At 38.4% G+C, this 14128-nt stretch overlaps 1 protein-coding gene across 15 annotated transcripts in view; it reads right to left on the bottom strand.

The window, feature by feature from the left end:
- Positions 1-14128, bottom strand: part of TENM1 (teneurin transmembrane protein 1) — a 1376511-nt gene that overhangs the window by 115127 nt on the left and 1247256 nt on the right. For all 15 annotated transcript variants that reach the window (XM_065556633.1, XM_065556629.1, XM_065556628.1 and 12 more), the window contains one exon: positions 4298-4514. In XM_065556633.1, the coding sequence (XP_065412705.1) occupies positions 4298-4514 (217 nt within the window). The remainder of the gene's footprint in view (positions 1-4297; positions 4515-14128) is intronic.

Raw genomic sequence — 14128 nt, 5'->3', positions numbered from 1 at the left:
ATTGTAGACATACCTCTGCTACTTTTTTTTATTCCTTATGTTAGATAACAACCAATTGTGTAAGGCTTTTCTTTCTAATACCACTGTTTATTTGCAAAACTGACATTATCTTGAACTAAGTCTTTTAAACTAGTGTGTCAAAGTTACTTTAACTATAAGGTAAGTGCAGCAACTTATTTGAGATGAGCTGGAGAATCTGTCCATTGTTTTGCATCATGCACCGAGGGAGAAAAATGTTTCAGATAAGCTGCAGCCTTTGTTTTTTTCAAATACATTTAAAATGTTTCTAGGCCTCTGGCAGTCTGTGGTCAATCTCCAACTCCAGAGGGAGTAGTTGCTTTTTTTGAGAGGAGGCACAGATTCCGTGGGTTGCAGGTAATCTTCGAGAAGTAGACTTTCTTTGTAAACGCTTCATGGGTCAGTCCACTTTTAACTGATTATCTCATTTGGCCATCAAGCAGTTTATTTGACATCTGTAATTTAAAATTTCTAGGTCTTTCTGTATTTATTATTCCAGCCGCATTCTTTGACTATTTTTCACAAACATTTCTACCATTCCATCATCATTTTGCCTAACTCCACACTCCCTTATTTGTTATTTTGTCTTTTGTTTTCCGTGTTAAACTTCCAATATCCACTGAGCACCTCAGGCTGTGACATTAACCTCAGATGTGGAACTCTGTCAGGAAAACTTGAGTGAATTCACAATTGTCACATTACCAAAATATGTAATTGATTGTATTATATTTCTGATTAAAATCTTCAATCACAGAAATTAAGCTAGGGGCTACCAAGGTACATTAATTTCCTTCTGCTGACAATGTCACTGTAAGCAGCCTTTGGAGGGTAATTAATTCAAGACCAAGCATTGGACCTTCTTTTGTATGCAATTTGCAATGAGTCAAGTAGCTTGCCAGCAGTATGCATTTTTTAAACTCCTGTGGGTAGAGGTTGACAAAATATTGTTATATGCTACACTCTTTAAATATCACAGGCCAAATCGATTTCTGGTATAAGCAGATGCAATTCCATTGACCAGGAATTAATTTGACCCACCTTTTTATATGTAGCAGCTACATGTTCAAATTTAAAGGCAGCCAATACAAAATTCAAAGCCTTGGTGTAACATACGGCAAGGTGCTCTACCGGCTCCTACACTATACACAAGCTTCAGATTCTGAAAGGATTTCTGACTTAGAGGTTGTCTATATTGTGGGGTGATGTGCTGTATGGGGGTTAGTGGAAGGAGATTTCTAAAGCATGCTAATGTGTTATGCATTAACTGGTGCACATAGACCCTGCCAATGCATTTTAACATATTTCTCTTTGAAACTACTACTTTTAAGTGCACTACTAAACCTTTAGTGCACACCAGCAGGGTCTGCATGAAGTAATTAATGCACAACACATTAGTGCGCTTTAAAAAATCACACCCCATAGAATACATAACCCCACCGTGCAGACAAGCCCTTAACCCCAAATTGAGCGCACTGCAGCTGCCTAATCTTGAAATGATAAAGGCATGAAACAGTGGTGAGAACCACACCCCAAAGGAAAGATCCTAATCGCCCAGTTGGATGCAAATGGGGAAAAAAAAAGATGTCCTAACTCTTTCTGAAACATGATAATATAATACTAACTGGGTATTTAAGAAGACTCCAAAGTTGCCTACATGAATAAAAAAGAGCAGGCAACCAACTTCAGTCTGAAGGGGAGATATAATCTTGACAATATTTTCTGGTTGCTTTCCCCAGCCTGCCATCATCACTTTTGTTTTATCTGGATTGAGACTGAGTCAGCTCTCATCCATACCCCAGTCCCAACCAGTGGCTGGGTAAGGCATCAAATTGCACTATCTGAGTCAGAAGAGATGAAAACATTGATCTGGTGTCGTGCTAAGTTCCCTCTAAGCTGTGCGGCCATGTGGCCACACAGCAGCTTATTAAGCACTGCGCAGGCACTCAGGCTGCAGCGAGGAAAGATGCCTCTCCCCTCCAGCCCCAGCGCAGCCTCAGACCTACTGCGGCCAGGGGAGAGGCACTCCTCCCCTGGCCCCAACCCAGCCACCGCCCCACCCCCACCACTTCTATATTGGCGCACATAATAAAATTCATTCCACACATGTGTGGGAAAAATTAGAGGGAACACTGGTCATGTGCATACTAAATATGCATGGTGGCAAGATAGAACTCTGCAGAATCCCACATGAGAGCACTATTGCCCAACACTATCCTCTGATATCTAGTAATTTCTTCACAACAGTAGGAACTTATATCAGCCTCTGAGCTGAGCCAGCCATGACCAAGTTATCCACTACCCAAAACACATCTATTGGGTGAGATTTTACAGATGCTACAGTGGAAGCTCTTCACGGCATACGAATTTTAAAAAATCTTTACGCCAAATTGATCACCTTCATCTCAACACTTCTGCCATAAGTGCTCTAGCTAGCTTCCCTTCTACTTCAACTATTGCAGATTATCATAAACCATGGTGACTTTTGAGGATGAATCTGGGATAGAAGATGCGAGGGGCCATTATCGTGATAGTAGAGGACAAAAGATTTAAAAAAGCCAACCCAAGCGATACAGTGGTCTGTCAGAGGAACAATTCTGTCCTTCAGAGACCTCTGCAAGCTTTCGAATTCCATCAGCTTCCAAGGACAGACCAACTAAACATGTCAAACATCTTTATTCTCCATACTCCAAAGGCACTTTGGGCAGTAAGGCAAAAACTGAAATACTCAAAAAAGGCTTTTAAGACCAAGTCAAATCCTATCAACAATAGCCTCAAAAGATCAGTTCCTTTTATCTATAAAAACATATTGAAAGGATTATGTGAAATCCTCCCGATAGTAGTTGCAATGTCACAGGACGCTATATAGGCTACTTGACTGCTCGCCTTCCAGGTGATATTAAATGGGTAGGTGTCTGGTTTATGTTGTTGAGGGAAGTTTTGAGCCCTGGTGATAAAAGAGTAACATGTAAGAGCTAGTTATTATTATTATTTATGATTTTTCTTTTAAACAGCAATATGCTGTATTAAATATACATGCAGCCAAAGATGTTGTATTCGGTGCATCTTATGTACTCAGATAAAATAATAAGCTAACTGCATTGTTCCATTAGTGATTTACACTTTAAGGCTTGGTGCTGCCAGTTATTGGTTTTGTTCAGTTTCACGTACTATTGTTCTACATATTTATAACATCCTGTTACGTTATTAATAGCGATTACATGTTTAGGTATGTTAGATCAATAAAGATTCTTTACATATTTACATTAGTAAAAAATTAATAAGTCAAAGAGAACACACTGAATTTGTTCCCTCTGTGGATGTGTTTGAAGAGAAGAGAGGAATGAAATCTAGGCGACAACATAAGTGCTATTTATTGCATTTGTGAAAATAAAAAATACTGGTGTGTTTATTAATGCAACTTGGATTATCTAATGTGCAGGCCTAGGAGTAGTGGTTAGATGATAGGGATGATTTGTGGATGCTTTTGTCAGTATATAAATCACTGCTTCCCAGGATGAACTGCAGTATAAAAAAAACATATGTGACTCTATATTTCAAATTTACTGACTTTTTTCAAGAGGAAAGTATAGGTAATTGTGTCCTTTGAGCAAGTGTCTGCCCTTCCTGATTCACACTTTCCTCTCCTTTAAAGAACAGCATAACCCCACAAGTACACAGAAATGACTCTGATTTCTGAGATCACACACCAGTTATATTTCAATTAAAGGGTAACCTGCAGAGCAAAATGGCAAACTGCATGTTCTACTACTACTATTTTCTGACTGTGGCTGCTAATTAGACTAAGGGGCATTCAGCACATAAATAAAGAAAACATGTTCACTGTGTTATGTCACAGCTCCACTGGGGCATGAAGCTGACTCAAGAGAGCTCATATGACTTCAACACTGCTCGCCAGTATATCTCCAATATTCCGGCAAGAACTGCACCCTAAATTGTTTCTCATGGAAACACACAGCAGAGCAGTTTACCTCCCAGGATAGTTACACCCTTATAAAAAAGGTACTACAGTAAATAGTCTTATACGCTAGATAGAGTAACTCTAGGGGTCTCGGCTAGTAATGTCGGAAAGCAAGTCTTAAACTGCCGGAATCTCAAACAAAGAATTTGTTGTCATTTCCACTATTTTCAGATTACCATTAATGTGAAAAAGTCAATAAAGATTTCCAAAAAAATCTTGATATCAATGTTTTTTCTATTAAAATAATTTATCAATAAAGTTTTCGCTATCCAGACCACTTTAATTAAAAATGAAACTTACCTGCTGTCAAATAAGACATCTCCAGGGATTACATGAGTGCTCTCCTTGCCAATAAGGAACTTGATTCTATCATAAAAGAGCCTTGGAGGATGCTGAGAGAAAGGAGGCTGGCTGTGCTGAATGAGGTCAAGGGGATCAGGTGACCCTTGGCAGAGAGGGCTTGCGTAGCAATTGCTTTGCTGACAACAATCAGGGTCTACACAGTCTGTCAAACCATCTGAAAATGGATAAAACAAAAATTCAGGAAATAGAATGATGTTTAGAAGAAACCAAAGGGTTTGCTACTAGAAAGCATGGGAGAACAATATCTAATCAACTGGAAGGAATGCTGATTTTAAGGCTGCATAGGCCCAGATTCAGCAAAGCACTCAAGCATATGCTTAAGTGGGGATGGGCATTTCTCTCCAGTTATTAATACTGAATGGTAGCTCACAAAATCTCCATGAGGGAATAGAACCCATAAACTAAGTGACAAGAAAGAGTGTGACTTATCGTCACCACAATACAGATAGGAGAAGAAAAATCAATATTTGTCAGTCCAGTGGGTATATGATTCACAAATATATAGTTTAAATTTCTAGTAGCTCAATATTGTTATAATGAATAGTCTGTTAATACCTGTGAAGAATATGTGCTTGCTAAAGTGTATGAAATGACCTGTACAATCTGAAACGTTATCCAATTTTAATATCCATCTTTATTATAGTAGTAAAAAGGGCTCTGGTAAAAGTTCTTCAGCTTTTAAACCCTATACATTTTATTAGTGTTAATGTTTTCAGATGTTTTATTATTCTTATACTTAATAGCTACACTAAAGTGAATTCATGAGGATTTGATCATGACTGTGTCTCCTTTTATACTAGGCACTGTACCAATACGAAGCTAGATGCAGTCCCTGCCCTAAAGTGTTTAAAATCTAAGTCTTCTCTACTTGATGCTTGTTTGCAACTCCCATCATATTCAAGTGAAGCAAACTTGTGAACTAAATGCAAACTATTCCACCATTTGGAACTTACAGATAGGTGAAGTAGGACAAATGGGGCTAAGTTTCTTAAAAAGAGTCTCTATTTTTGTATATTGTTTTGCACCTATAATTATTTGTAAGCACAGCTTAGATCACTTAAATATAAGTGCCTGACTACTCCCACCAATCAGCTACCTGGACATCTAAATTACCTAAATTGCACACACAATTACTGGTATACCAAAAAAGAAGGCTGAAAATCCAGCCCAATAAATATAAATGTAGTAAACACTGCACAGAGAAGTCAAATATAATAAGATACACTAAAAATCTTCAAATATCTTCTTGAATTCCTTCATTTTATTGTCCATATTTGCTAACTCTCTTAAATTGAGAGGTATGCTAATGCATAGGAAATAAGATCAAGGCATCAAATCCTTGACCTTCCCAAAGTGACATCTTTTCTTTTCTATTTGTAACAAGGCCAGATTTTTGCATAGACTTTAATGGGGCCCCTTAGATTATAAACTCTTTCTGGGCAGGTACCTCCTCTTTGTTCAATGCAGCATACAGAGCACTGTAAACACTCAGTAAATAATGATTCACTGAAGAAGGGAAGCACAGACCCTGTTTATAAAACCGAAGAATCTATAATGAAATAGACATATCTGGAATCTGAAACTCCTTGCACAAACATTGCCTGCTCTTGGGCAAGGTAATTATTTGTTTGGTTAAGCAAAAAAATATTTTAAAAATCTCTTCTAGAGCAGCTGGAAAAACAAACTGATTAGTCTTATTGTTGGGCCAATAACAAAGGGCGATTGTCAATAGTTAGCAACAAGACCTCAGGTGCTGAGATGGTCATAGTTCAGTTCAGTGGATGGGTACTCAAAAGCAGCTTTAAGATATCTTTGCATTCTTGTCAGTTTGCATCCTCAAGGAATGGAGGAGCCAAAGGAATCCCTGGTGGATCTATACCACTTGAAGATCCTCTAGGCAGGGCGAATTCTTTGGCAGTTGGGGTACAGCAGCTTTATGATGGTGGAGTGCCTTAAAAGTAAACTAAAGCAGGGCAGGGGGTCTTGGAGCTAAGAACTTGGCTTCTTGAGGAAACTGATGAGAATAGCTATTGCAGAATAAGCTTTGGAAGTGGATTAAGCTAAATCAGAACCCCCCCCCCCCCACTATTATTCCAGAATAAGAGTGTCCACCCAGGGAGCTATTCCAAAATAGCTTATTTTGCAATAATTATTCAGCTAATTTCCCCCGTAGACAAGCCTTGAGACACCAAATTTGAAGAGACATGATTCTCCTATTTGTGTAAGAAAAAACAGAGAAAATTCCCAGAAAGATTTGAGATTGAAAATTTGTTTTAAAATATTTTTTCTCTGCCTTATTTTAAAAACAAATTACCACAGAGAAACTGCTGTTTAAATAATCTGTAAATCCTTTTTCTTACAAAATCCCCATTGGCTCCTACAGGAGTTTTGCCTGAGTAAATAAAGAAGAATCTGACTCCCAAAACAAGTTGCCCTCCCCACTCTGTGTTATTTTGGTCAGCATTTCATGTGCCTTGCAACAGTGGCTTGAATTCCCACTGCACACAAGAAGAAATCAAGCTTAAAGCGAAATGGTTTCCTGGTTCTCAAAGCAGACTCAGTTTTTACCTTTCCTCTGCAGTTCACCTGTCAGAATTACTGTATCTTTAGCAGGATCCATTTTGTATGGACTTTCCACACTCTCAAACTATATTCGTGCAATTTCTCATGTTTGTTTTGTCTGCACCTGGTTTCATTCGCTCATCTTCTTTATTACCTCTCAAGTATTTTTGTGAGGATTGTGAAAGGGAGGGTATCTGTGTGGGGCTCCCATTATTAACAGTGGGGAAATTCCAAAACCATATTTGAAAGAGCACTGTCAGTATTATTGTTACTGTAAGCACCAACAAGATACTTAGCTGTATTATACAGGGAGGAAATATGACTTCCCCGAAGAGCTGAAAATAAAACGACAAACAAGAAACAACTATGCAGGCAGAGAAAGCACTGGTAAACCAGGAGCTGCAACTGTTACTCTGCAAAGCAGTGTGTTTTGCAGCTGATAGATTAACACTAATGTCTTCTCTCTCTCTCTCTCTCACTCTGTATAAATAAAATCCATTTTCCCATCTGATCATTTTTACCATTTGGTTAGATAGGTGAGATTTTATTCTGCTTTTAAGAATTTTCTTTTCAGTCACAGATGGAGCAAAGCAGAGTAAATGGGCAGTGCTTTGAGAAAAAGACTCTGAAAGACAAGGGGTGATGATGGAAGGAAGCTTTAGAAACAACATGTGATTGGAGCCTTCAAACCCACATAGCTGACTCAGGTCCAGCTGACTCAGACTATTTCTGTATGTTTGCGGGAATCAAACACAGCCTGACATAACCTCCTACACGGGTTTTGGGACTTGTGGATTCTTATTGTGTTTGACTCCCACTTCCATACATCATGTCTTCCACACTCCCCATTATGTCCCCTGAGGACTGCCGGGCAGTCTCTCAAGATTTGGTCCTATATTTCCAGGTTCTCTTAAAATTTACATATTTCTCCTTTCAGTAAACTTTCCTAAAATCTTTTCTTCATCAGATTGCAATTTACTTTTCTAATTGAACATTTATAGGCACTAAAAGAAATCTGTAAAAAATCCTGAACAGGCTGGCTGAAAGCTGGATGACTGGAAACTGATACATAGATTGGACAACATGATTTTTAAATGGTTTTAATGGTCACTCCACTTTTATAGAGGAGAACGAGAGATGCAGTATCTCAAGTTACACGACATGAAGCTTTGGTAACACAATTCCCATTCATAAATACACTAAGGATATCAGTTTCAATATGCCAACCCCCAAATTCCAATAACAATGGGATTTTAAATATAAGAAGAAACCCGCAGAAATCTGATTTATAAACTCCAGACTCTGAAAATACCTCAAAATTATTTTGAGTTCTCAACAATCAGTCTTCAGTTTGGTAAGTAGGCAGTGTAAAAAATGACACAACAGACCCTGTGTGTGTTAAGGTTTCTATTAAATTTCAAGAGACAAAACATAGGAATATCAACAGCTACACACAACATAAACTGTAATTCATACAGTGGGTGATCCAGTATACCGAAGACTCAACTGTCAATTATCTCACTGGATAAAACAGCATACGGCTAGGCTAAAATGTAGCACTGAAGTGTAAACTACTTGGATTTGATATTAGCAGTTCTGCTGTTGCCTTATATAAGAAGCAGAGGGGCATAATTGGCAATATAGTACAATCAGTTCACTACAATAGGAGTGATTAAAGTTTGTGTAATCTAAACCTGAAAGGAACAATCACAGGTTGGCTAGCATCATACTTATATAACTTTCAAATGCCTTTAGTTTCATGTGGGAAAGGTAACGACTGATTATCTGCTTTACTTAAAATGTAAAAGTTCCCAAAGTACTTCTCGCATTACTCCTAGTTATGCGACTTCTGAACATGCCCAAATAAATCTGTTAGTCTTTAAGGTGTCACTGGACTCTTTGTTGTTTTCCTAAAATAGAGTTCACAAAGAGCAACTTGATCACGTGTTACAGGAATTCAAGCTGTTAATAAGAAGCTGACCTGGGTTTCAGCATACTGGTCTGCCAAGCATAGGGAGGGTGTTGTCGGACAAGGAACATCTGTAGCACCCTCAACTTTAAATTACCTTAATGAAAAGGCGCAGCATGCAAACACAAGAGGCCATATTATGCTCTCAGCCAGACTACTGCACTGTAACTAAGATAATTTGGGACAAAATTTTTGCATTACCTTGATGGTGAAGTGAACCTTTCAAGCACATTTCTAAAAGCAACAGAATAAATATTTGTTATCCGTTTACATCTTTGCACCAAAATCTCACACTAAGTTCACATTAGTCATTTAATATTATTGAATGAGTGTTACCATTTGCTTTATGAGGCATCACCAGGATTCGCTAGCCAAGATGAAAATTAACTCCTTTTCAGGGCATCTGTGTCTTGCTATAGATGTGCTTCTACAGTGTGGTCATTAAAGGCTCAGTAAGTGATTGGGGGGAGCATGCAAACTATGACACACTTAGGGTATGTCTACACATCAATTAAAAACTCACAGTTGCCCCATGCCAGCTGACTCGGGCTCTCGGGGCTCAGGGTTAGAGGCGGTTTAACTGAGATGCAGAAGTTTGGGCTTGGGCTGCAGCCTGAGACTTGGAACCTTCCCACCTTGCAGAGTCCTAGAACCCAGGCTTCACCCTGACCCAAATGTCTACAACTACAATTAAACAATTCATTAGCGTGAGCCCTTTTAGCCTGAGTCAGCTGGCACAGGCCAGCCACGGGTTTGTAATTGCTGTGTAGACATACCCATAGTGAATTAAGCATGCTCCCTTCAAGCATGGCTGGCTACCTCTGCTGGCCTGACACATTAAGAGTGAGCATGGTTATTTCACTGCTCACTTTCTGGCAAGGTGTTTCTGGCAGGAGCATCTTGTTATCAGGGGTGTATAGGTGTCTGTAATTCTGGTTGGACCTTACACAGGCCCTTCAGGGGAACTCCTTATATAACTCATGACTATGATCCAGACATAAATGCACAGTAAGCTAATTTAAATACTTCTATTAACCTAGTGCCTATTCCTTTTACTTTTCTTTTATAAAAGAGTATCACATTAGAACTATATTTGAGGCAAGCACTGTGTAGTAAATGTATGTCATATTTATCACACTTGGGTTTTATGTGTACTGAGAAACATACATCCTCCAGAAAATAAAATGCCATTTGGAAAACAAAGAGGCATTTTGTTAACTGTAGGTTCATATTATTTACTAACCACAAAAGTTAAGAAGAAGAATATAAACTGAGTGAAATGTATAGGTCCTAACATGAGCAGCTATAGGCCCAACCACTTATCAAATTCTGACTCTTCTAGTATTCACATCTATCCTTGAGTTCTTACATTTCATCTTGGCAGCTATGGGAGTGTCACAAACTAATATTCTTGTAAATTTGATCCATCTCCTCCAGTCTATAAATATAACTAGTAAAATACCAAGAGCATAACTGAGCAGGTCATGGGAACAGAGTATGGAACAGCTGAATGGGGGAGCAAATAACAAGATGCTATATGTGACACAGCAGGGTGGATTCTCCAGCACTCTAGTGAAGTGGACTGGAAATATTCACAGTTTTTATTAATTAACTATGAAAGTGACTAATTCAATCAGTATAGTACCTCCCCATGTTACTTATTTTGATATGAAACTCCCCACCTGAGGAGGTGTTGAGTTTGGGTATTTTAGGATAAGGGGCACATTTGGTAGATGTTTCTGCTAAAATGGTCAGCAGTGAGATAGCTAACGATGTCGTTGTTTAAATTGTCATCTGTAAGTTTTGTATTTAACTGAGATGAAGGAGCAGTTCACACCTCTCAGAAATATTGTTTCTGGCTCTCTGTAGACTCAAGGAGACATCATTGAATTGCTTAACCTTGAGAATGTAAATGGAGTGTAACTTCTGAGTTTCACAATGGCATGTGTTTACACTATGTAATACATGGTTTTGTGGCCAGGGAACTTGCTATAGAATCATCCCCTCTTTGAAGAATTGTATTCTGGAATCTCAGCTTTAATTTTACACATAGACAGACAGGCAGACGTGTGACAAGTTCCATGGCCACAGCACCATGGGGCACTAGCAAAGGCCAATAGAACAGTTGGGGTAAAACGCTGTCCAAAGCACAGAAACGGGGTAGAGAATCTATAGGATAAACATAGCAAGGAATGAAAGGGACTTGAAGCATCAAAATGGGTCTGTGATAAAAGATAGTCACCTATTGGCTGAGGACTCAGAGAACTAAAGGTATCTTAGAGGTTTCAGTACCACAGAAATGCAAAGGAAAGTATTAGGGGCGAGCCAGGGATGGGGGCCACCTAATCATGTGGTCAGGACCCTTCCATGGACAGTGTGGAGGGCCATGATTTTTTTTTCAGGTGGCCAGGTGGACCTCGTTCTCTCACTCTCCTCATCCCCCCTATTCAGGACAGCCAGATAAAGCTCAACCATGTGAGCTTCTTGTGGTATTTGAGCATTTCATATTGCTGCACAGATTGCTCAATATTTTTGTCTTTTCCTTAACAGATTAAAATAGCCTGAGTAGTGCTTAAACTAATTTTGCCTTCTTTTATTTCAAATAGCCCCTATATAACTCCTGTGCTAGTTTGTTTCACCACAAGTTCAGTTAAGTTCAATTACAATTGCTAGGAATCACTGAACAGAAGAAGAAACTAAGCAGCAAAAATGCTAGAGTTTCCAGTGCTGCATGCAAAACTCTCAACTGTTCCTCAAGTTTCAGCTACAACACGTAGCAATAAGACAACAGCTACCGGAAGTCATTAATTGAAAATTCTGCGCTTTGCAGGAGAATACTTAAAACCAGCCAAAGTCCATGTGTAGAAGGAAGTCTTCATAGTATTTTGTTTGAGAGATACCATTTACTTTAAGATATATTTGTTCAGGCACTCAGTGGTCTTTGGCCTTGAACACACAATGAATAGAAAATGTATCAAGCCTGATTTTCGGAAGTGTCAGCAACAATGAAAACTATTTCCATTATAGAATAATAGTATGTTACTTGTATAAGGACTCTATGTCTCTATGACTGATATGCTATTAAAATGCTAATAGATAGGTCTGATACACTTGTCAATATTTTTACAGCACTGGCCACCAACCAAAAGCTAAACTGAGTCATATATTTTTCTTACTTGGATCAGATACAATAACTGGCTGAAAGTGACAGAAGAGAGCTTTAGGTGTTTCGCTCAATGCTTGTAGTAAACAGTATTTTTATTTCAAAAACAAAGTATAGGGATTCATTTAAAGAAAGCAAATAGCTGAAAAGACAGAACCAGATAAACTTAAAACAGGGGCTCAGCATCAAATAAATGAGTGCAAATGACAGTCTGCACAATCATGTAATGAGATATAAGAGGAAAAAATAACCTAATGCTAAAAAGAATAGCATGGAGTGTGGCTTGGCAGGAGGGATGGATGTTCTGCATGTGGAGGAGTGTACAAACCTCCTTGTCTCCAGTACTGCTGCTGCAGTATGTTCTAGCTACTTGGGCCTTATTCAGAGATAGCCTTAATTAACAGAATTCAGCAGAGAGTTTCAAGCAATTTCACAGAGCTAGATGCTTCCAAAATAACTCTCAAAATAGTGGCAAGACAGAGGAAACAACCTATTCAGATGAGCTGAGTGATCATCTTCTAAAATAAAACTGAAATTAGGTCAGCCATGACACTGAAAGATGAGAGAGGAAATGAGAACAGGAAATATTGTTGTAATCCCACAGAAAGCAATATTCCACACTGAAGAGGACATCTGTTGGAGATCCCAGCGTCATATAACTTACATCATAAACACTGCCAACATGCCACAGATGTACTTCACAAAAGCTAATGAAAACCACTTGATTGTGCACCTTTTATATGCTGTCAGTTTTTAATCCGTACTTTTAGAGATAATTAAGTAGGTGAACATACCTTGCAGACCACAAGTGGGGAAAAAGCTGATGAGGGGAATGACAAGGGTGGTTATGGTACACTCATTATCCAATCGGGTGGAAGTTTTGGATGAGTATACATGGTGCATTTTGGCCCCAAATGAACAAGTGATAAGTACTGTGCTCCAAACCGGCAAATACAGATGCACATGTCTAACTCTACTTCCACGAGTAATTCCACTGACACAGACCTACATGCCTAAGTGTTTGTGAAATCAGGGCCCATATGAATGTATATATTGCATAGAATTTATGATATTGTCTCTCCAGAAGTGGGAGGGTTTTGCGTGAGTACTACATATCAAACACTTGAGCCAAGACTTTTCAGTTCTAGATAGATCATGTCATTAGATACTCACACTTAGAACTAAGGAAATGTGTTTTTATACTTGTATTAAAATTAAAAATTGGCTTTTATTCTACAATGTATTTGTATTAATTTTTGTAAGGAGAAAATTGATTTTTTTTCAGTCAAAAATACCTTTCAGCTATATCAAACCTGAGTCTCAACCCAGAATTCAGACTTAATGTTCAGGTCCTGATCCTTAATGTTGTTGTTTGTTTGATATAATACTACTACTATGTTACTGCTACCATTTTGTGCTTCAGTAGTGTCTTTCTCCTAAGGATCTCAGAGCTCAGAACACTTCCCAAGATCTCTGCATAAAGACATAAATATTTAATTTAAACACAATCAGCCTTAATGGGACCTTTCCCATGTGGAAATCTAATGATATGGTACACATACAACTAGACGAGACCAAGAGTTAGAAAGTGTGCTCTAAGGAACAATCCTACAGTGGCTGAGGGGTTGGAGTGGATAATGTAACAGATCTTTTCCAGATCTAATTTCTGTGGTTTTATGTATACAAGGCCTGGAACCCTGCTTCTGATCCCATACCAATTTAACACCAGTGTAATACAATTGACTTCAATGGAATTCCTTCTGATTTATACCTGTGTAAGTGAGAGCAGAATCAGGCCCTAAGAATTTAAGATGGAAAAAGAAGTGATTTTAATGTGAAAAAAACTTCAATATTTTTGTACAACAACAACTGATTGTGAAGTGAAACTAATGGCAGTTAGCCCAGCTGTCGCAACCAGGTGAATTAAGTATTTCTCTCCCCACTTATCTCTAATTTTAATTTCAATGGAGCTGTCCCCATACGTTACGCTACCATAAAAATAATTTTAAAATTTACAGTGAAATGATGTTAAGTATCTGCCTTAAACTGACAAATTCAAGGAGATTTAGAGTTA

The sequence above is a fragment of the Chrysemys picta genome, chromosome 9 (assembly GCF_011386835.1).
Source record: "Chrysemys picta bellii isolate R12L10 chromosome 9, ASM1138683v2, whole genome shotgun sequence".
Taxonomy (NCBI): domain Eukaryota; kingdom Metazoa; phylum Chordata; order Testudines; family Emydidae; genus Chrysemys; species Chrysemys picta.
The sequence above is the reverse complement of the archived record's forward strand: the minus strand, read 5'-3'. Positions and strand labels throughout refer to the sequence as shown.